Source organism: Oryctolagus cuniculus, chromosome 4 (assembly GCF_051225735.1).
Source record: "Oryctolagus cuniculus isolate XC-2025 breed Fujian yellow rabbit chromosome 4, ASM5122573v1, whole genome shotgun sequence".
Taxonomy (NCBI): domain Eukaryota; kingdom Metazoa; phylum Chordata; class Mammalia; order Lagomorpha; family Leporidae; genus Oryctolagus; species Oryctolagus cuniculus.
The window spans coordinates 46,121,165-46,144,810 of record NC_142870.1 but is presented as its reverse complement, the minus strand read 5'-3'; the positions used below and the strand labels follow the sequence as shown (position 1 = coordinate 46,144,810).

General features: G+C 38.9%; 1 protein-coding gene across 2 annotated transcripts; it reads right to left on the bottom strand.

The window, feature by feature from the left end:
• Window positions 1–7,860: 7,860 nt before the first annotated feature.
• On the bottom strand, window positions 7,861–23,418 carry C4H3orf38 (chromosome 4 C3orf38 homolog). Of its 2 annotated transcripts, none has more exons than XM_008267097.5 (3): window positions 22,865–23,418; window positions 19,901–20,142; window positions 7,861–16,982 (listed from the first exon to the last, which is right to left on the bottom strand). In XM_008267097.5, exons 1-3 carry the CDS (start codon window positions 22,989–22,991, stop codon window positions 16,302–16,304), a joined length of 1,050 nt encoding a protein of 349 aa, XP_008265319.1. In that variant the 5' UTR covers window positions 22,992–23,418; the 3' UTR covers window positions 7,861–16,301. The 2 variants fall into 2 exon arrangements, with proteins under 2 accessions (XP_008265319.1, XP_008265320.1); XM_008267098.5 differs by having other exon boundaries at window positions 7,861–16,979.
• Between the last annotated feature and the right edge of the window lie 228 nt (window positions 23,419–23,646).

The following is a 23,646-nucleotide window of genomic DNA, read 5'->3' as shown; positions in this document are numbered from 1 at the left end:
GCCCTAATCCATTATAACTGGTGTCCTTCTAAGAACAGAAGCTTAGGACACAAACACATATGTGCACAGAGGTAAAACAACAAGGACTTAGTAAGGAAGCTGTCTGCAAACCAGGGAGACAGGAGAGTAATGTTGTATTGCTGGCCTTGTCAGCTGAAAGCAAACAGCTTCTTGTGGCTCTTACAGATAGGTATGAAGAAAAAGCATTTGTAGGTCAATTGTTGCATGCTAATTGCCAAGGGATATGTTAACTTGTTCAAGCAATGAAACATCTGTCTGATACAACAGCTGCATTTAGAGTCTGCATTTGGTTAAGCACATGATAATTCACTGTCATTCTCCATTTGCCTTCTGCACAGAACAAATAGGAGAGTTGAAGGGAAAATATGGTAGGAATCACCATGCCTGACTCCGTTAAGGCCTTGACAGTGGTACTAGCTCTAATGGATCCCATTTGGATGTTAATACCACAATAGCCTGCATGGGAACCAATGTGGGAATTCTGCTAGCTGCCAAGTATTTTTACCCCAATTATGAATTCTGAAACTGAAAAAGTAACCACAGGATAGCTCAGGGACTCACCAGACCCCACTTCAAGTATGATTTGAGCTACAACACCATTGACCAACTAATCTACATATGTCCCAGTTCTAAATAGAAGGCAAAGTGATGTTTCAGATCTCCTGGAATCAAAGTCAATTCAGAGCTGTTTCGAGTAGTACTGGAAATTTTGGGTTTTTTTTCCCCAATGTTCAGTTACACTGGTAAAAAGTCATAGGTTACTTTAGAGATGTCTGGGAGAAAAATTAACATTAGAAATTTTCAGTAGTGGACTAGGATTCTTCTACAAGGGAACTTGGTTTCTCATTCAAGAGGTGTTGGCCTGTTAATTGGCTCAAATGTAGGAAATGATTGAGGGGGCTATAACTTTATTTTTATGATTCAGGTTAGACTTGACTTGACTATATCTAGAATTTTGACCTTACACTCTGTGTAAAAATTTAACAGGCTTCTTATCTACTTTACTTCTTTGAACCGCATGATAAACTAATCAGTGTCGTAGTTCTCATAGGGCTCCATGAGTTAGGCCCACCTTGCCTATGGTCGTTGAGTGCTACCATTGGTTACCTAAGGATACAATTACTCCCATTGCATTTAAGCTTTCCAGTTGAGTAACTTGATTCCCACTATAAGGTTCAAAGTCTACAGAAAAGAGCAATCCCAGAGCTAGTCAAGGATGTTGGGACTCCCCACACACATATAATTCTTAAAGCATTGGTGAAAGATGTGCCTTCTGGACCCTCCTAGTGTGGATCAGTAGATGTTGAGTGACAAATCCACTCTAGCTTTCCAAATTCCCAAAGCTCCTGAATCCCTTCCTCTATGTCATACCAAGAGAGATAAAACATCTCCATTTTCTTCAAGGCAGACCATCTTTTGACCTATATTTTATCAGTTCAACAAACTACTAGAGATCTATTTCTGCAAGCTGCAATATTAAACATTGAATCTCTGCTTTGTGTGCACATATCAGTAAGTTCAGTCTGATCCAATTTCATATTCCTTCCACTATTATCCCATGCCTTTAACATCCATTCTTATGTTCCCAGATTTATACTTGCACAAATAGAAAAGTAGTTCTTTAGAGTATACCTTATATCTTCTTGGGTCATACGATGTACCTCATCTTTTAGTGCTGTAATATGAGACTGGAGTCTTGTTATAGGTCTAGAAGCAAAGAGGGGTACTGTGAGAGGGCCCTGAGCACATTCAGTGTTGCCTTGCTTGGCAAATGCCTCCAGGAAGGCCATCACCATTTCTTTAGTCAATGCAGGGTTACTTTCTCTCTATTTGAAAGGCAGAGTAACAAAGAGAGAGAGGGAGAAACAGAGAGAGATCTTTAATCCACTGGTACACTTCTCAAATGGCCACAATGGCTAGGGTTGGGTCAGTCTGAAGTCAGGAGCTAGGAGATTCATCTGGGTCTCTCATGTCGGTGCAGGCATCTTATGTCAGGCTCAAGCATCTGGTCATTCCTTTGCTGATTTTCCCAGGAGCAGTAGCAGGAAGCTGAATCAGAAGTAGAGCAGATGGGACTCAAACCGGCATCCACATGTGATGCCAGTATCACAGGCAACAGCTTAATCCGCTATGCCACAACACAGGTTTACTCCCTTTTGACAGAAAAGAACAGTGGGTGGGAAGCCTACTACCACTGGGGAAGCAGATGCCACTGCCACAGGGGGTGGGGATGACATGTCCACTATCAAAAAGAGACTCATCAGAACTTAAGAGATCATTGTACCCATCTTTATCAGGATTTTCCTACCCTTCCCCCATTCACTTTACAGAATCCCAATCTTTGCCAACCAATGCCTTCATGTTAATAGTGACAGGCAACCTGCAAGGCTAGGAGTTCAACTGTCCCGTAATGAAGCCAATCACATGATGAGGACTTGTGTTTGATTTTCAGCAATTTCAGCACTGTGGCACAGGGCATAAGATTCTCACTCAGTGTGAATTTAGAAACTCTTAGGTCACGTCCATTTCTTGAGCAGGGAGTTTGAACTGAGCTCAACCTTTCATCCCTGAACTCAAATTTTCTCTCTTCATTTTGTCCAATGACATTAAAAACAACCATCCAAGGTCATTATATTTCTTAACTTTTCAAAAATATTTCAAAGTATCATTGAGTTCTTTGTCACTTATAAATGGTTGATTGGAAGTAAATTATGCATATTTTTGCAAATATTTCATGCCATGGACTATCTTGCCCCCAGGAAATATAATGCTTGACACTTTTAAATTTAATGAGGTTAAAGAGCCAATTTCAGAAACCCCAAAACCAACTTAGGAAACTCATCCTTTTGAAAATGACAGACAGACTGAAATGTGATTCACTGATTCACTGGCCTAATGGTTGCAAAGGCCAGTGCTATCCCAGGCCGAAGCAAGGAGCCTGGAACTCCATCCAGTTCTCCTACATGAATGGCAGGGGCCCAGTTTGGCCATCTTCTGCTGCTTTCCCAATCATATTAGCAGGGAGCTGAATCAGAAATGGAACAACTGGAACTCAAACCAACACTCCAGTATGAGATGCTGGCATGGCAGGTGGTGGCTTAACCCACTATGCCACAACATCAGCACAAGGAAACTTGTCCTTAGAATTCTGTTCCTCTAGAACTACTTCTGGTACCAAAATCTGTATTAATCAGGGTTTATCATAAAAGCAGAGCCAATAGAATGGATAGATAGATAGGTTGGGAAATTTATTGTGAATGTCTTGCATTATTATAGAGGCTGAGAAGTCCCACACAATGCTGTCTGTAAGGTGAACAAGGGATTTCTGTACAGTGTTTGTGTCCAAGTCCAAGTCCAAAGGCCTGAGATGCAAAGGGAGCCAAAGGTATAACTCATTCTGAGGCTAAAGGCCTAAGAACATGGGGGTCATGGTACAGATCCCATAATTCAGAAGCAAGAGAAGCTGGAGTTTTATTGTCCAAGTCCAAGAGATAATGAATGTCCCAACTTGAGGAGAGGGAGCAAGTGAATTTTTGTTTTACCGAGGGTCTCAGCCAATTAAAGGGTGCCCACCCACACTGGGTGAGGGTAGATCTTCCTGTCTTCCTTAGTCCACTGATTCAAATGACAGCCTCTTCTGGAAATACCCTCACAGACATGCCCAGAAATAATGCTTCACCACCAGCTATCTGTGTATCCACTCTCCACCCTCGCCAGTAGTGAGCCCGTCTCAGGTTTGTCTAAATAAACTTGTTCTGGCTGTTGAGTTTGTGATCTGCTTCCTCTTTTTCTTGCTCCTATACTCTAACATAGAGTAAGCAGTTAAGAATTTCTCATTCATATATTTAATACAAAAATGACAATTAATGATTCCTACAATAAGTATCAGTGGTTTTGTCTGAAGAGTAAAATATCATTTAGAACACTTGATAGAAACTGTTCCTCCACATTATCACCAAATTATGCTATTTTTCATGAAGCTTAATCATAGCTTGTTTTCTTCATCTGACTACAGTTATTAAGATAATTTTTTACAACTTCCTGATAATAGTCTTATATTTTTTCTAAAATTGATTTATTTGAAAAGCAGAGTTACAGAGAGGCAGAGAGAGAGAGATCTTCGATGCACTGATTCACTCCCCAAATGGCCGCAACACCTGAGCTGAACTGAGCTGAAGCCAGGAGCCAAGAGCTCCTTTTGGACCTCCCATGCAGGTGCAGGGGCCCATGGACTTGGGCCATCTTCTACTGCCCTCCCAGGCAGAGAGCTGAATCATATGAGATGCCAGCACTGCAAATAGTGGCTTTACCCGCTATGCCATAGCATCAGCCCCTTATATTTGGTTTTATTGTAAGGAGTCAAAACTAGAGCCAGCGCCGTGGCTCAATAGGCTAATCCTCCACCTTGCGGCGCCGGCACACCGGGTTCTAGTCCCGGTTGGGGCGCCGGATTCTGTCCTGGTTGCCCCTCTTCCAGGCCAGCCCTCTGCTATGGCCAGGGAGTGCAGTGGAGGATGGCCCAGGTGCTTGGGCCCTGCACCCCATGGGAGACCAGGAAAAAGCACCTGGATCCTGGCTCCTGCCATCGGATCAGCGCGGTGCGCCGGCTGCAGCGGTGGCCATTGGAGGGTGAACCAACGGCAAAGGAAGACCTTTCTCTCTCTGTCTCTCTCTCTGTCCACTCTGCCGATCAAAAAAAAAAAAAAAAAAAAAAAAAAAAGGAGTCAAAACTAGATAATTGTAAGGAGTACAACACAAGATAATGTTTCTATAACTTTATATTCAACTATCTTGCAAGACAAATTTTACACTTGTTCAGATAAATGTAATTACCAAACTAAATTCATTTACAGAGAGATCAGGGTGTTTTTTAAAAATGTGAACATTTTGATGGTGTCATGTAAATATTGGATAGGCAATGTGCTACTGACCAAATAGAATTCAAATAGAATGTGAGGCAAAAATGTTCAGAAAATCGTTACTCTCTTTCCTTATTTGTTTCAGCTGATGTTTGAGACCACAACACTCACAGGAGGTCTTGCATATGACATGTGAGGGAACTCCAAAAGGTTCATGAAAAAAATGGACTCAAAAGATCAAGGTGGGACTAGTGTTGTGGTGCAGTGGCTATAGTCACTGTTCATGACCCTAGCATCCTAATTAGAGTACCAGCTTGAAACCTGTCTACTACACGTCTGATCCAACTTCCTATTAATATACAACTTCCTATAAATATAAAAATGGTAGCAGAAGATGGCCCAAGTACCTGGGCCCTTGCCACTCCAAGAAAGACCACATTGGAGTTCCTAACCATTACAGCCAGCCATTTAATCCATCCCTAAAGAAATGAGGGTCCTGGGAATTTAACCATGTCAATGCAGTCTGTATTCTGTTATTAACTGAGGACAAATGTGTGCCCTTTAAAGCTTTTGTAGGATTAGGAAACAATGGGAGGTCAGAAGTCAAGTAAGGACTGTAAAGTGGATGCCTAATGATTTCCAAGCAAAACATTTGCAGGCTATACTCTTGTCTGCAGCAAATCTAGGTTACAATAGTTTTGGCATCCATTTAGCAGATTTTGCATCTACTTAGTTCTTCAGTCAGAATTGTATAAACTAAATTGATTGTCCATGGCATTCAGTTTTTTCCTTGCAAATTGATGTAGATGGTCTACCACTGTAGGCTTGTCAACATTGTCTCATTCTTTCTTAAAATGAATGATCTATATGTAAAATGATGATTTCTTTGGAGCATCTTCTCCATAAACCATCAACAATTTCACCATTCTTCTACTGATGCCTCACCATAAATCTAATGTTTTTCTTAATTCTAGAATTCACATTTTTTTTTTTTTCATGCTAGGTTGTTTTATTAAGCTTTCTATTGAGATTACAGCTGAGTACTGCAGGCACTACTCATTCGACAAGCAGACAGGGCATTCTAGGAACTATCTCAGGACACTGAGGACTTCCTAACTCCTGGAAACAGAGCAACGTGCTCTGCAGTTATCGTCTATGTTAAGCACTTGAAGGAGTCATTAAGGGAAAGAGGCTAAATGACTACTGGTTCTCTTCTATAAAGTGATTTTCCTGAATAAGTAGCTACAAAAAAAAAAAAAAAAAAAAAAAAAAAAGCACATGACTAGGACAGAGCTACAGAGAGCTTGTATCTAAATCTGTGCTTTCTATTTAGCCTAGGACCTGGGGGTCACATAGCAGGGAGCAAACGATTCTTCCAAATAAGCTGCCTGTCAAGACTTTAATGTGTAGCATTAATACTAATGTGATTAGTTTATGCTAAAGAAAATCAGGAACAGAACACTGTTCCCTCCTGAATCTTGAGAAATCTGAAAGTTTGGAATGACAGAAGAAACACCATATTCATCCTGATACTTCTTACAAGATTTGTAATGATGTCTCATGCGATAGAATTTAATCTGTTTTGCACAGCATCTGCAGCTACCAGAAAACTTCCTCATGATATTTTCAAGGTCTAAGGCTCGTTCAGGACATGCTCTCTCTCTTCTAGTCACATTTCCACGACACATCTTATTGCCTAAAACGAGATCCTCGGCTGGCACTGCTGTTCTCTTGGCTAATCCTCCGCCTGTGGTGCCGGCACCCCGGGTTCTAGTCCCGGTTGGGGAGCCAGATTCTGTCCCAGTTGCTCCTCTTCCAGTCCAGCTCTCTGCTGTGGCCCGGGAGTGCAGTGGAGGATGGCCCAAGTGCTTGGGCCCTGCACCCGCATGGGAGACCAGGAGGAAGCGCCTGGCTCCTGGCTTCAGATCGGCTCAGCGCGCCAGCCGTAGTGTCCATTTGTGGGGTGAACCAACAGAAGGAAGACCTTTCTCTCTGTCTCTCTAACTCTGTCAAAAAAAACAAACAAAAACCTAGATCCTGTTCACATTATATTGTTTGTATATTTTTGATGCAAAAGATTTTTGAAATTCATGTTTTTTTCATACAAAACAAGATCTCTTACATGTATTCTAATTCTATATTCACATTGAAGTTGTTTACACTATTTAAATTATGATTTTTTATGGTGATATATTTATTATTTTTATAGATTTATTTATTCATTTGAGAGTTACAGAGGGAAGGAGAGCCAGAAAGAGAAATCTTCCATCTGCTGGCCCACTCCCCAGTTAGCCACAATGGCTGGAGTTTCACCAATCCAAAGCCAGGAGCCAGGAGCCCCCTCGGGGTCTCCCACGTGGGTACAGGGGGCCATGGACTTGGGCCATCTTTTACTGCTTTCCCAGGCTACAGCAGAGAATTGGACTGGAAGAGGAGCAGCTGGAACTCGAACTGGTGCCCATATGGGATGCCGGCACTGCAGGTGGTGGTTTAATCCACCGGCCCCTGTATTTATTATTTTTAAAAAAGATTTATTTATTTTCAAAGTCAGAGTTACAGAGAAAGTGAGAGTCAGGAAGTGAAAGAGACTCTCCCATCTGCTGGTTCACTCCCTAGATGGCCATAATGTCCAGTGTAGGAGCAAGTCAAAGACAGGAGCCAGGAGCTTCATCCAGATCTCCCATGTGGGAGGCAGTGGTCCAAACACTCCAGTTATCTTCCACTGCTTTTCCCAGGCCATTAACAGGGAGCTGGATCAGAAGAGGAGCTGTTGGGATTTGGCTTATTCACTGTACCACAATGCCTGCCCCTTTATCATGCAGTTTTTTTCCTCTGAAACTGCCAAACTATTTAACAGACTACCAAGGATTGCCAATCTTTTAGCAGAGGTTAGGATCTTACCTATGATTCAGGTAAATGTCAAAAGGCTACAGTGGTTAAAGTAGAAACAAGGATATCAATGAAAGATCACATAAAACAGTTTCTATTAAAATTAATTTTATTTTTAAAACCTAATTTATAAACAATAAGAATTGTATAAGCCACTTTATGAACAAGTGTTTTCTGCTAAAATATCTAGCATGCACTAAGCACTCAACAAATGTTTACTAAATTGAAAGCCCATTTAAAACACTGATGTACTCTATAAATCTTTTTTTCCTCAATCCTACACTCTTGCTCTAGCATAGGACTGCTACTTAAATTCAAACTACGGCTTATTCTGGAACTTCTCTTAATTCCTAGAAGTCTAATGAACCCAGTGATTTTGATGAGTGTTCTACTGACAATTCCAGCATCAAAGTCCTTGACACACGTACATCTTCCTATTGCTATCTTGTTTCTGTACAACACGGCCTTTCCATCATAAATCTGAACTGGGCCCATCAATGCTGTAAGTACTACAACTGCTAATTCTTTGCTAAATAAACACTTCCATTAAACTTCCTGGATAAATTTCAATGATTTTATGAGAAGCACCCATCCAGGGTCATGCTTCCTACAGAAAAAGCCTATCCAAAAGCTCGTTTGTTTCCAAATTCACTCAAAATATTTGCAAATGTAAACTTATGTTAACTTATTTAACTTAAATGGGGTACATCCTAAGAAACCCATCAGAAGTTGAAAATATTAAGTGAAGAATGGATTTAGTAATTTTAAACTACTGAACATCATAGCCTAGCTTAGTTTACATGTGCTCGGGACACATTAGCCTACAATTGGGCAAAATCATCTAACAAAAACTCTATTTTATAATACAGTGTTGGATATCTTATTGAATACTGCACTGCAAATGAAAACCAGATGGTTTTTTGTATTATTACCCTAGGAAAAGATCAAAATTCAAATTCAAAGTAGTTTCCAGTGAATGTGTTCTGCTTTCACATCACCATAATCAAACAATTCCAAGTTAAACCATCGTGAGTCATTCTGCATTGCCTATCTTTAATTCTGCTTTCTGTCACACCAATTTGTACTTTTCCTGATGAAAATACAGAACTATATTTTTGAACATTTGCAAAAAAGTGAAAAATGTTTTACAGAATAGTTTCAAACAACTTCAGAATCTGTAGCAACTTGAAAGTAGGAAAAGATTTTAAAGACTTTATACACTTTTCCCCTTATATTCTAGAGATATAGAATATTTTCTCATCATTTTGATTTTTCCCCTGTGTGGAAATAGATAATGCTCACATATTCGTAAAAATGTATACACATATATTTGGTACAGAATTAATTTCCCAACCAAAAAACTCCAAATTTCTTTAAAAGCAATATTAAAGAACTGCTGTGAAGGTACAATCACATCATGTAACTTTAAAAACCAGTAGAGTGTAGAAGTGAAAAGGTAGCAGCAGTTGTCCAATTGGAAAGACTGTCAGTGAAGAAAACTGAAGACTTCACATTTTAAAAAGAAAATACAAAGTGAAGCCAGAGGTAAGATCTTTACAACAAAACCACGTGGACTTCAGCATGTTAAACTGAGAGCCTCAGTTTCTTCATGTTTTACAGAAGCATAAAAGACTTTGATGCTTATATTAGAGTTTTTACATCATCATCCATTAGGAAGATAACTTTGGCTTTATTCAGTAAAGAAGTATTTATTGAGCACCTTATACACACAGTAGGCACTAAGAATATATATGTTTCTGAATAAAATGTGGCATTTATTTCCTTACTTTAATAAGTAAATCTCTACTGAATAACTTGTTTTTGTGCAGGCAATGAAAGTACAATGTAAGTGAAACAGTTATAGTGATCTTTTTTTCTCAGCTTAAAATCTAATGGAGAAACAATAAATTATTAAATTAAAAATAGTATCTAAAGTGCTAAAACAGAAACAAAGTGCTCTGATAAATATTAACAGGTTTAGTTTACTCAGAGAAGAAAAGATATTTAGCTAAGTCCTCGAAGATGAAAATGAAGCAGCCATCCAAAAGACTGCAGAAAGATTATTCTAGGGAGACAACGCACACAAAACACCTAAGAAAAATAGTTGACTTATTGAAGAAATTTAATCAGTGATTTGTTGGAGTCATCATCCTTTTCTCTCTATATTACCAAACTGCCTGTAACAAAATACAAAAATTAAATTTTACTATTTTGGATACTTTGGAACAAAAGCAGTTGGCTAAGTGACACAGGGTAAATACAAAGACTAATCAGCAGTATAAATTGGCTTTTCTAAGCAATATTTGGGGTCAAACCTAGATGGCGATGAAAAGCAGATTGTGATATGTGGACTTTATTTTGAAGTAATACAAGACCAGTGAAAAGTTGTTAGCACAGAAGTTATGAAGAATGTTGTACTTTAAGGTAATTTTAGTGTCAAAAATATTAAGAAATATTCAAGTAGAGAAATATGAACTTAATTAGTTAAAATTTAGGTTAAAAGGGCCTAATTACAACAGCAGCTAAAATAGAATAATACAAATACGCTACATCTGGATGTGGCAAAAAAAAAAAAAAAATGTGAAGCACTATCTCTGACACTGAAAGCACAATGGCGTCACAAACTAGGAATGTGGTGAGATGGTAAGTTAATTTGATACCAATTATATTACTCAATTACTTTTATTCTTTTTTTCACAGTATTGTTTTACATGAGCATTCTGCATCTTTTCTCCAAGAAGTTTTATCACTGAATGAATGATAATTACAGGTGGAATATAGCATGAAGTAATACTGCTACTCTGTATTTGGGGAAATAAAAACCTACTACTTGCGACAACACAGCTCTCAAGTTCGAATGCCTGGGTTTAAAATCTAGGCTCTAGCATTAGCTGTGACAGCTAAGTCACTCTGTATCTAACTTTCTGGTGAAAAAGAGATAATAATAACTGTACTTCACTTCCCCAGGAATGAATGAGTTAATACAATCATTGTACGTAGAAAAGAAATTGGCATACAATACGCACTCCAAATTTAGTTATTACTTATTCTGTGCAAGGCCCTCAGATAAAGATTACAAAAAAGGAGAGTAACTAGTTTTAGGAACTTACAACTTAGGGAGGAAAAAGTAACTTACACATAACAATCTGAAATAACTGCATGTAATACTAATCATTAGTACAGTAAAATGTGGGTAGGAAAAAAATTAATGCAAACAGACTAAATGCTTCAGAAAAGGATTTTCCTAAGTTAACTAGTTACTTTCTGGTCAGAAAACATCAAATAAGTAATGTAATTGGCAGCAGGTGGTTTTTCCTTCAATATTAATGAAAATGTAACCAATTTCAAACTTGAGATTTAGGGTGTCTACAAACTGAAGATGTAAGAACAGCAACAAGATTTAGCAGTACTGGGGATAGAATGTAGCAGGTACCAAATTCCAGGCTTATGATTTCATGATATACAAAGTTTCTTTTTTATAAAAGAAAAATTATTTTATTTATTTTAAACAGTTAGAGAGAGGTAGAGACAGAGAGGTCTTCCACCTGCTGGTTCACTCCCCAGATGGCCGCAACAGCCAGAGCTGCGCCAATCTGAAGCCAGGAGTCAGGAGCTTCTGCTGGGTCTCTCACACAGGTGCAGGGGCCCAGGCACTTGGGCCATCTTCTACTGCTTTCCCAGGCCACAGCAGAGAGCTGGATTGGAAGAGCAGCAGCCAGGACTAGAACTGGCGCCCGTACGGGATGCCGGGATGCCGGCGCCTCAGGCCAAGGACTTAACCCGCTGCGCCACAGCGTCTGCCCGTTTCTGGTGTTATATATACCATGTAAATATTGCATTCAATTTTAATATTAACACTTTCGTCAAAGACTGTAGGGAGCTTATTAGAAAAATAAAGCTAAATGCATATAGCCCATTCTCTTGAAAACTTTGGATACTTTATTCTAACTCTAAATTTTCCTTTTTCTGATCATATAAAAGGATCTGATTCCTTCCACTAAAGGCCTACAGAAATTGTCACCTTATGACAGCCTAAACCCAAAGATTGAAGTTTAAATACAACATTGTTTAAGTAAATAGCCTATTGATGTATTTTTTCACTTGACTCAGTGATTTACAAATACTAACACTCAATAATTAAACATCAAATAAACTTGAAGAGAACCCAGATCCAGAAGGTCATTTCCTTGCACTGCAACTGGGTGGACACAAAGGTTATAAATGGGGGAATGCTAGGGATGCGTGTTTGGTACAATGGTTACAACACCCCCTGAGATGTCTGTACCTCATATCAAAGTACCTGGGTTCATGTCTTGGCTCCCAATTTCAGATTCTTGCCAGTATGTACCCTGGGAGGCAGCAGATGATGACTCAAGTAGTTGCCCACATGAAAAACAAGACTGAATGAACAGGCTCCTGGCTTTGGTTGATCCAGTCCCTAGTGTTGCAGACATCTATGAAGCAAACCAGTAGATGAGAGATTTCCTTCTTTCCCTCCCCATGGCCCCCTTTACCTGTCTTTCCCTTTTCAAATGTGTAAAATTTAAAAATTAAACAGGGCTATGGGAAATGAAGAAGTGGGAGGAAGGGGTAAAAGTTGAGATCACATATATAGCCTCTTCAGAAGAAACATATTTTTAAAATCCTTTATCAGAATTAGCAATATCCAATCATTACCAAACATCTTAAGATGAAGCTTTAATAAAGAACTTTAACAAAGTTCTTAAGACTATTATCTTACTATTTTTCATATTACCACTTTCTCCACATTATGTTCAATATTCATAATAATTCTTGCCAAAAATGAAATGAATTCTCAATATTTTTTTACGTTGCACTCAACAGTGGCTTGTGTCCATTTCTAATATACTGTAAAGCCTGAGTTGGATCCCTGCTTTAAGCTCCCAACTCCAGCTTCCTGCTCTTGTAGATCCAGGGAGACAACAGTGATTGATGGCTTAAGTAATTGGGTCCCTGCCACTTACGTGGGACAGATTAAGTTCCTGGCTCCCAGCTTTGGCCTGGCTCAGTCACGGCTGTTGAGGGCATCTATGGAATGAACCACTAAGTAGAAGTTCTCTCACTCAAATAAATTAGAAAAATTCTTAAAAATAATTCACAAATAATAATTATTGTAAAGTGATATTTCCTAGAAATTATACTTTCATTCACAAGATTTAGTTCTCTTAGAGATTTAGGCAATGTTGTTAAATTTTATAAAAACATTTTAATATACTAGAGGAATAGCCTGGGGTTAAATCTAACATCATGGCAGAATATTTAAAAACAGCATAAAGATACCTAAAGGACACAAAGATGAGCTTTGGGAAGACCCATCAACTCTCTGAAATATGAACAATTTTTAATACCATATGCACAAATTACTTTTTTTTCTTGGAAGAAAGACTATAGTTCAAAAGGTTGATGACCATGTCCCACAACCCAAAGAACCAGTGAAGAAAAGGGTATATGGGAACTAAGAAAAACACTGTAGTATTGTTTTCCTTCATTTTTATGACCGATTTAACCATCAAAGCCATTTTGTTAAACCACAATGTTTATGATTAGCTTTAAAAAACAATGTTCCTGAAATCCTTTTCTGTGGGCCAGTGTTGTGGCACAGTGGGTCAGACTACCAGCTACAAAGATGGCAACCCATGTAAGAGCAGGTATGAGTCCCAATTGCTCCAACTTCCAATCCAGTTCCCTGCTGGTACACCTGGGAAAGCAGAAGCAGCGACCAAATCCTTGAGACTCAGTACTCATGTGAGACTTGGATAAAGCTCCTGGCTCCTAGCTACAGCATGGCCTAGCCCTGGCCATTGTGGCCATTTGGGGAGTACATCCTTGTTTGTCTCTCGTCTCTCCCTCCCTCTCTGTTAACTCTGCCTTTCAAAAAAAAAAATAATTTTCTAGTACTATTACAAATTCTTACTGGGACTATGTATTAGCTTTCCTTTAGAATAAAAATGTTACCTTTCTGAAAACTCAGGAATATTTTCCTGACTTGCTTTCATAATCTGGCTTAAATAAATTAGAGATGGCTTTTTCCCATAGTTTGGCACTTTAGCTAGTAAGACACATGAAATATGTTATCTGGTATTTTTGATATTAATAAAATAAAATATCCTAACACCAACAATTCAGACCCCGCTATTAGGTTACGGTAAACTGGTCCAGAGCAAATAAAAGTCCACATGATTCCCTAGCTTGAACATTGAACTGTTACGATTATGTATAAAACATTGTAGTATTATCACCTGACCCCACTTTCTAAATATTAGTCGGATATAACAAAGTAATAGACCCACATCTAGAGTCTCTGCCTTTCCCTCACATAAACAAATTAATAGGGTAGCAAAGGACAGTTTAATCCTTCTATCGTGCTTCAAGTTTCATGAGCAAATTTCAATTCCTCTAGGTCACCTTCCTTTGAATACTATTTCTTCACATACTTCCCTATGTCTTCTAGCTAGCCTTACAGATCTTACATACATTCCATTAATTCTGGAGTTTCAATATCAATACACTTTGCTTCCCACACCTGAGTTATTCTGGGGCCTAAAAATGTGTGTCCATTTATAAAATTCAAACAAATTATGTGGCCAAAAAGTCACCACAGATGAATCAAAAAACATTTAGACGTGGAAAAGTCTTTCTTATGGGATGTAAGCTTAGCTTCTTTTTGCTTATTCATTTATCCATTCACTTCAATACTGCGTTCTAGTGTGTGCCCGGATTAATGTGAAATAAAACAAAATCTAATCTTCAAACTTAATCTACCAGGATTTCAAATTTTTAAGGTTGACTAAAACTTATGTGCAGTTTGCAGCCTTACTTGGACTTTACACAAATTCAAAAATGTAAAACTGAAGGTAAGTGGAGGCAATCTCCCTTGCTCATTCTGAGCATCCATAGTAATAGTTCTACAGTACTTGACATCAATGGCACAAAAACAAGACAGGAATGTTTTCTTTTTATCCTTTACTTAGGGTATTTATCTATTATGATAATTCAAGCTTAAGAAAGAAAAAGATAACTTGGCTTTCAAAAACTAGGCAGACACACAGGATGAGTAAAGATGGAATTGTTACCTATATACCTTATAAAATACGTAAGAAATAATTATTTTGCAAAATACTTTAATACCTAATTATGTTATACTGATAGTGTAACTAGCAGTAGTAAAATATTCTTTATTTTGGTTGAATGCCTAAAGCTTTATCTATGAACAAGTATAAATTAAATCTAAACAATACACTATTCTTACAGCAGACAAAAGCGAATTCCCTCCTTTATTAAGTTCTTATTTTAGGACATATCAATTTGTATTCCTCATAAGAGGCATGGCATTAAAAAAACAAAAAAGATGAGTTTTTAATCCTCCTGCTTCCAAAATTCTTATCAGTCTCCCTAGATCACGAGCAGAGTTAAACGTAGTAACATGTACAACATATCACCTCGACATTTTCCAGCTGAGTTTTTTTTTTTCCAAATGTTACTTGTAGAAATTTAAATCACTAACTATATCCAGGATCAGCACATAGTTGCTGGATGATGAACTTTAAAGCAACTGTGCAATTAATCTGGCAAATGAATGTTGTAACTCAAACCTAACAACTCAAATTAGAGGTGAAAAACTCAACAATTCTGCTTAGGTGTAGAGTACGTGTGTGTGTGTGTGTGTGTGTGTGTGTGTGTGTATGTGTGTGTATATATATATATACTCCCATTATAAATTTGTGAGGGCTTAAGTCACCCTACCAGATCAATCAAGAGGAAAAAAGTAATTCATTTATATGTTAGGCAACACGTACACTTAAAATTTCAACAGTGTATTTCCCTTATATGATGTTACAATAAATGCACTATAAAACTGTTAGCTGAAGTGTAGGTAAAATAAATACTGTTTTGAGAACAGCATTTATCATTGCCCAAATTTTAAGATATTTAGCTTGGACTACAGCAGATAACTTTGAAAAAGTTTTCTCTAATATGTAAAGAAAAAGTTTTTCTCTACCACCTAAATTACTGGACTGTTCGTATAAGAATGTCCTCTGATTTTTCTAAAGTGAGAACATTGAGTTTACAATAAACATCTCTAAAATATTAAACTTTTTAAAAACAATACTTAACTGAGATGCATTTATCCAATTATCAACATGTAGATAAAAGTAAATGAGAAACATTTTGAAGGGAAGCCTTGAACACTATCAATCCTTTCCCACATGGAAAGTAGTTATTAGCAAAATATTCACTAAGTAAAATGAAAATATTACCTGGTTTCTAAGGCACACAGTTAGCTACAACATCTAAAGTGGGATTTATTTGATGAAGTGTATTAAGCTCTCAGAACATCTGTTGTAACTCAGTTAGAAATAGGCAAGGATTCACATAATATGCCAGTCTGTAGTCCAGAAAGGTATGTCAACTAAAATATGTCAATCTCCACATCTGAAAACACTTACACATGACTGATGTAATATTTGGAAGTTTCTGTATAGAAGATTTTTTTAGGCTGACACACAGTGATCAGTGCTTTAGAGGGTCAGGTAAACTCAGTTCTCTTTTGTTCAACAATTCCTCATTTCCACTACATAAAGCTTGGTCTCCAGTTCCACTATCCAGTGCCTGCTTTACATTAAGTCGTACTTCATTAGTACCACATAAAGTGATTACATTGTAAAAGGCCTCTAGATCACTCTGTTCAAATGTAATAGCTGGTTTTAGTAATGATCCAGGAGCAAGAGAACCCTCTCCAACAATTCTCAGGTTGATAAATTTGATTTTCCAAGTATTTTCCACAAAAGGACAACGGATGAGTCCAAATATCTGTTCAAAAATACCCAAACAAGTGTTCCCTCGGTGGACAGTTCCAGCAACTCCAACCATAACTAACCCATGTGGAGAAGAAGCACACTTCAGTCCACGGGAATCCAGGTTGGGGCTGAGAAAAAGATATTCTTCTTTCACTAGTGACAGCAAACGAAGGCTCACAATTTCTGCTCCTTGGTAGTCTATCACATTTTGTTCAGATGTGTTGTAATAAAACCTAAGTTTCACATCATGCCAGAAGTGCTGTGGCCCCCATTCATCTTGAGGTGGTCCCAGAAAAGGATTCTGAGAATTAAGAAGTTCAAAGAACCAGTGACAGAATTCTTCTCCTAGGCGACGGAAATCAACTTTGTCAGCTTTTTTATCTTCTTTTGCCTGCTGAAATAAGAAATAAAATGAAAGCTTAATTCTTGTATCTATTTTTCTAGCTAGACTATTTCAGATTTAAAAGTATTTATTAGAGTCAAACGCCTCCAGCCAGAGCAGCGTGGAGGGAGGTTTCCAAAAGAGGAATAAAAGCAGTGGGCTTTTTAAGTATGATTTTGAAAGAAAAAAAAAACAAAAAAACAAACAAACTTGACAATCAGATTGGCATTCAGTTACCAGGAGGGGACAAAAACCACCCAAAGACCTCATTTACAATTCTCCAACAGCCTGGCCTGCTAAGGGTGGGATAGGTAACTTGTCTTCACAATAAGCTGTGAGCTCAGGAAGAGCTCCCTCGCTATTCTCATGGTAAATTTGGAGATTCTGCAGGAAGGAAGGAGAGTGCTCTGTTTTTACTAGAGGAAGCAAATATTTTACATCGCAAATTCCATTGGGAATTTGACTATTAACCCATCTGACTCCTCACATTCCCATCTCCTGAAGATGCCAACCCTTACATCTGTTAGGGGGAACTGGGCAATGATTGCTCTGGCTTCTTCATGCTGTAAAGGGGAGTCTTTGGGAAGGGGGATCAAGACAGGGTTCCAGCAGGAGGTGGCTTCTCCAGGGGGATGCAGTGCCAGCTTGCAGAAACTGCTTCCATCGCAGGTTTCATGTGCATGGGCACCTAGAATTTTACTTTTTTAAGTCCGGAGAAAACAAATCTAACAAGCAGTTTAAACTCACAGGATCTAAAATCACAGGATATAAAACCACGGACAGAGTATTAAAGGCCCTAAGAAAAGTGTCTAAACCAGAGTGCTATTTAGGACATCTGCCATTCTATGAGTCTGCTGTGTATCCCGCTTCCCATGTTGGATCCTTCTCTCCCTTTTTGATTCTATCAGTTAGTATTAGCAGACCACGAGCAAGTTTTTTTTTATTGAGAGGCAAATACAAACTGACAGAAAGGGCTTGAAAATAATCAGGTGGGCTTTAAAGTCTTGTCAGTTATGGGGCTCAGACCTATCAACCTCTTTACACTTGGTACATCATAAGGGCGGTACCCTGTTGACTTCCATTACCTAGCTAGATATACTGGGAGGAGAGCTGGGTTGAAGAGAAGGTAGGTGACATTTCTGAAAGGAAAACATTTTTAGTTAGCATACAGTTCTGCCTGCAATGTTGTTGACCCTACTTGGCCATCCCCTCGACAGTAGTAGTTACTCTGGAAGCTGGGCTGAGTGAAAGGCTTTTCAGCTTAGAGCTAAGTTTTAATACACCAATCACAGCAGAGGAAACTTAACTATATGTGATCTCATCTAGACCATTATGCATACAGAATTTTTTTTCAAAAAGGAGAAAAATAATTTTAGAATTTTCTACCATAAACAGGTAAAAATTCAGCTAACAAGCTATAGTTTAACAAGGTCTCTTAAGATATCAACATGAGGGCCAAACAATAGCGATTTATAAAAGCATTCTCTTATCTGTGGTAGTGTTTTCACAGGCATGCCTGTCAAAATCTTCAACCTGCCTTAAATAGATGTATTTTATTGTACATAAATTATGTGTCCAATAAAGTTCATAATAAAACATTTTCACAGTCTTTGAATAGAACTTCTAAGGTGACTGAAAAGGTCACTTTTTATGATTGAGGCTTGTTTTTATACCATTCTCTTTTTTCAAAGGAAAACTATGTCCGACAGGCAGCATCTCCTTTATGTATTTCAAAGCACAATACCTTATTGAGACAGTAAGAGCTCTTATGTTTCCTGAGCATCTGCTATTGAATATATGGGCACAGTGTATGCCACTTAAGTGATCATTTTATAGATGAAGAAAGCGACTCAAAAAGGTCAAGCACTTATCTAAGTTCACAGCTATTATACAGCACACTTAGTTTGAAATCACACCTATAGGATTTAAAAGTCAATATTCCTTTCATTCCATTAAATAAAAAACTCTGTAGAGGATCCATTTCAAATTTGAAGGCAAAGCCCTCTCACTGTAAAATCTCATTAATTCAAAGTATGAGGCATTTATTTAAGAATGTGCAAATTATCTAGAGGTTCACTCAGTCAACATTTAAATACTCATACTCAACATCCAAAATGTACAGTAGAGAGACAAAGACACAGAACAGCCAAAATGAGTCAAAGCAAAACAAGTACAGAATTTTTTGTAGTTAAAAAAATAAAGTATCAAATTTATATTTCTTAGAATTTTTTGCAAATCAATATCAAAGAAAGTCTTTAAAATGATAAAGGATTTACAATAACATTCTTTTTAAGTAAAAAAAAAAATTACACAGAACTAGGGTCCAATTTAAAAAGCAATTTTGGATTCCTGTGAACTGAAGCGTGCACCATCTTAGCAACTGCTAAGCCTCCATCTGCAATGTCAGAATGCCATATGGGTGCTGGTTCAAGTTCCAGTTGCTCCACTTCTGATCCAACTCCCTGATAATGCTCCTGGCAAAGCAGCAGAGGATGGCCCAAGTGCTTGGGAAACTGCACCAATGAGTAAGACCAGGAAGAAGTTCTGGCTCCTGGCTTCAGATCAGCCCAGCCCCAGCCACTGTGGCATTTGGGGAGTGAACCAGTGGATGGAAGATCTCTCTCTCTCCCTCTCTCTCTGTATTTTTGCCTTTCAAATATAAGTAAATAAATCTTAAAAAAAATTTGCAATTACTGTGTAATATTCAATAGTCCTATTTGCTGATGGAGAGCATCTTTTTTCTGCCTTCATTAAATGTCAGAAATATTTATATTTTAATTTTCTAAAGGTTTTTCTTCCTTCAGAATGCAAATGATACAGAGTAAATTTAAAATTAAAAAATTATTTACCATCTTCCCATAGACCTTGGATTATTTATAGAATTTCAGACAGAACAAAGGTTCAGAATATAACTATAAGATCTACTTTACCTGTTCAAAGAGTTGGATGTTTTCTGTCTTCGTAACTGGTTCTGGTATTTCCTTCAATTTCAGCTGTGACTGTCTCTTCCAGTAATCTTTTGCATGCTGAATAAGATTGTGTTTTTCAGTAGAAGGAGGTATAATAACCCCTTGTGTTGCCAAGTATTTAAATATGACTTCTCGGTGGACTTTTTTACGTTTCAGAAGTTCTTCTACACTTTGACTGTACACTAATATTGCACGAATGGCATCTAGAAGAAAATTGTAAAGATTAAGAAAAAAATGAGACACTTGTAAATTTTGCCCATTGTCAGCAGAAATCATCAGATCATATTTATAAACTCTTGTCATGGCACTTGTTTTTGCATGAAATAGTTTTCTTTAAAAAAAAAAACTAGGAAGTGGGTTGTCTGGGCTTTCTTTTAAATTCTTACATGCTTCAGACTTCCCTAAAACCATGCCTTCTCCTTTTACTTCCTGTAAGTAATAGTAAAACTTGCATGCTTTTTTTAAAGGATTGAGTTTTAAGAAAAAATTTGGGCCAGAAAAGATTTATTTCTTTACTTGAAAGTCAGACTTAAAGAGAGAGAGGAGAGGCAGAGAGAGAGGTCTTCCATCTGCTGGTTCTCTCCCTAGTTGGCCACAATGGCTGGAGCTGTACTGATCTGGAGCCAGGAGCTTCCTCCGGGTCTCTCATGCGGGTGCAGGAGCCCAAGGACTTAAGCCATCCTCTACTGCTTTCCCAGGCCATAGCAGAGAGCTGTAATCGGGAAGTGGAGCAGCTGGGACCCAAACGGGCACCCATATAGGATGCCGGCACTGCAGGTGGCTTTACCTGCTACGCCACAGCGCTGGCGCCAGAAAAATTATTTTTTTAAGGTCAACGACCTACATTCATAACCAATCTCTAAAAACAGGCAAAAACCACTAATATGGCAACAAATTTTAGTCCAATTTCCTTATAGTACAGATAATCAAAGTTGAAGACAGATGAGACATCAATAACCCAACTTCTGGAAGCAACAGAACCAGTACATTTTTTTAATTTAAAAATTATACGTTAAACACACAGATTGAAGAATATTTTTGAGATACTTGGTGTACACAGAATGGCAACAAAATGAACTACAAATACACCTCCTAGCTTAAAATCTTAAAACAAAGGAATTATCTTGGAGGGCCAAGGTTCCCCCTCTCTTTAATAGTATTCACCTTTCTTCTCACCTACCTCACAGGGAAGCTGTTTATCATCCCCTTGCTTCTCTTTCAAGTTGTACAGCATAAGTATGTACTCTCTGGTAATACATTAAGCCTGGATTTCTAAATGTTCTATGACTTCAATCCATCAACACATAGTCCTCTACAATTATTTCACTGAATGTTTTTGAGACTGATCTGTAATACACAGCTCTCCTTTTTCACCATTGTACTAAAATATATGAATATACAAGACTTCTATTTTTCTATTTATAGACTTTAAAACATGCTTCCTTTTACAAACACAGATACTTTTTAACATCCTCTTGCCCATCTCCCAGTGTAAAGAAAGGCAAACAAGAGAGCTTGCTAGAAATGCAGAATTTCTGGGCCTCCCCCAAAACAACTGAGTCAGAATCTGCAGTTTACCAAAATTTCTGAGGTACTCAAAGGGACACTGAAGTTTTGAAATCAAACGAGCAGCACAGGCATAAAGTACTTAATTAACCTTTTTTGGAAAACAATGTCAAATTTGTTTTCCACAGCCCTAGACCTCATTTCACTCCTCCATTAGTAGTCAAGGTTGGTGCATAAGTTCACCAACACTTCATTTATATACAAATTTTTTAGAAAATCAATCTGATACATATAAAGACTTTGTGTTGCTGGCTTTCATGTCACGTCATTCTAAAGAAGTTAGGTATCTATTCACACCTTTATTGTTTATATTTTTTACCCAGGGAAATGTCTCTCCAAATCATTTAAATATTATTGTACCAGGGAGAATTTTTCCCTTTATTTGTTTTTAGATTCACTATTAATTAAATCCAGTATGTGATCTACAATTTTAAATTCACAGTAATTACAACTGAAAGATTCTCAGCATGTCAAACATGTAAATGTTTAAGAACTGTAAACCTAAAACTATTTTCAGTTTAAATTCTTAAATTTCTTCCCATTTTTCAATGGTCATTATCCAAAGTTGCAAGTGACTGACTTTCTTAAATGGCAAAAATGTAAATCCGATCTAAAAGCAGAGAAATACAGTTAGAGAAGGCAGACTCTTTTCGTAACCCATATCCTACTGTAAATTTCACTTTTTAAAGTAAAACTCAGCAAATCAAAGCAAAACGAGCTCTGAAATACAAAACTAAGCAGTTTTCCTTTTTGGATGAACTAGTTACAACTGGGCTCAATATTAAACCTTTGAACTCTCCCGAGACGTACATTTGGTTCTGAAAATGTACTCCTGGAATACAAAATCTTCTCGGAAAAATTCTGGCTTCAAAAACAGACATGGATTGAAACCATCTGCCTTTTCCTAACAGTAGTCGTTCCACCTGGGAGACTGACAGAAACTTGTACATTCTAGCCCCACCCCGCCCCCACCCCGTTTGAGGGAAAAAGCCCGAGCAGCAGCCGACAGGATTAACCCAGCTGACCGAAACTGAAAACGAACACTACACCCCGGCTTCTCAGAAATTCAGAAAAATGATTTCTGAGGTGCTCTGACTCCTCCAACCAATGAGCGCTTGCCCCTAACATCTGGTGGACGAAACCTGGAAACTGCCACTTTAGCCCCACCACCTCCCTAACGCCCGAGTGGGATTCGTGCAGACGCGGCGGCCAGGACCTTCGAGGATTTGGCCCACGCTCGGTCTGGGACTTACAGACTGGTGGGCCGCGAACTTCTCACGCCCCCGCTCCACCCCCCTGGGGTGCGGGTTTAGCGTCGGGAGTGGTGGCGGCCCTCAGGGGAGAAGGTTCTTCCCTTACCTTGGCGGTCTTCAGGGTGCACCAGGCGGTTGGTGACAGTGTCGCACAGGGCCATGATCTCGTCGTTGTCCAGTAGGCCGAGCAAGTTACGACAGCCCTCCATTTCTCGGCCGCTGAGCCCCGACATCTCGACCCCCGGAAAGGGGGGAGAGGACGACGCCAATAACGTCGCCCCTCCGGCCCCACCAGGCCCGTGCCTTGGCAACAGACACCGGAAGTGCCTTTCCTGTGGTTCGCCACTGAAGGGCCTCCGGTATTCTAAGCCCCTGTGTGCGGAAGTAGATCTAGGAGACCAGGCAGGAAACGCGGTGCTCCGATTTTGTGGTTCCGGGCTGGCTCCGACAGAGTGAGGTCCCAGGGATCCTACTTAGGGGAATCGCCGCGTTTCCACGGAAAGCATCGACCTTTCCCAAGTGAGCTGGGGACAGAATAGCTAACCCCTGAGTTCCTCGAGCGCCCTTCACCTAAAAGAGGGCTTAGGAAAGCTGTGCAGGTGAAGGTGCGTGGAAAGCGGGCGGAGCTGCCCGGCGCACCGGGAGTTCCCGTGATGCCGCGGGGCCAGCCAATGGAGGCGGCTCCTCCCCGCCCGCGCTCCCGGCCCCCGCCCGCGCTTTAGAGTCCTCAGCGGCCACTTCTGAGTTGGGTGAGCCGGTAGTTTGATAGTCTTAAATTACGTAAATCAAAGGAATTTTATTTTGTGTCACATTATGTTATGCAAGTTTTTTTTTAAAGAGGTAATCACGCTTCCTATCCTGCGCCCTCCCGCCTCCCGGCTGATTTTT

Bases quoted from the DNA above. Each gene is read 5' to 3' on its own strand.
- C4H3orf38 (XM_008267097.5), bottom strand. From the start codon at position 22,991: ATGTCGGGGCTCAGCGGCCGAGAAATGGAGGGCTGTCGTAACTTGCTC. The intron at 20,143-22,864 runs GTAAGGGAAGAA...ATTTTCTTCTAG, and splicing joins GCACCCTGAAGACCGCCAAG to ATGCCATTCGTGCAATATTA. The intron at 16,983-19,900 runs GTAAAGTAGATC...TTCTTATTTCAG, and splicing joins ACATCCAACTCTTTGAACAG to CAGGCAAAAGAAGATAAAAA.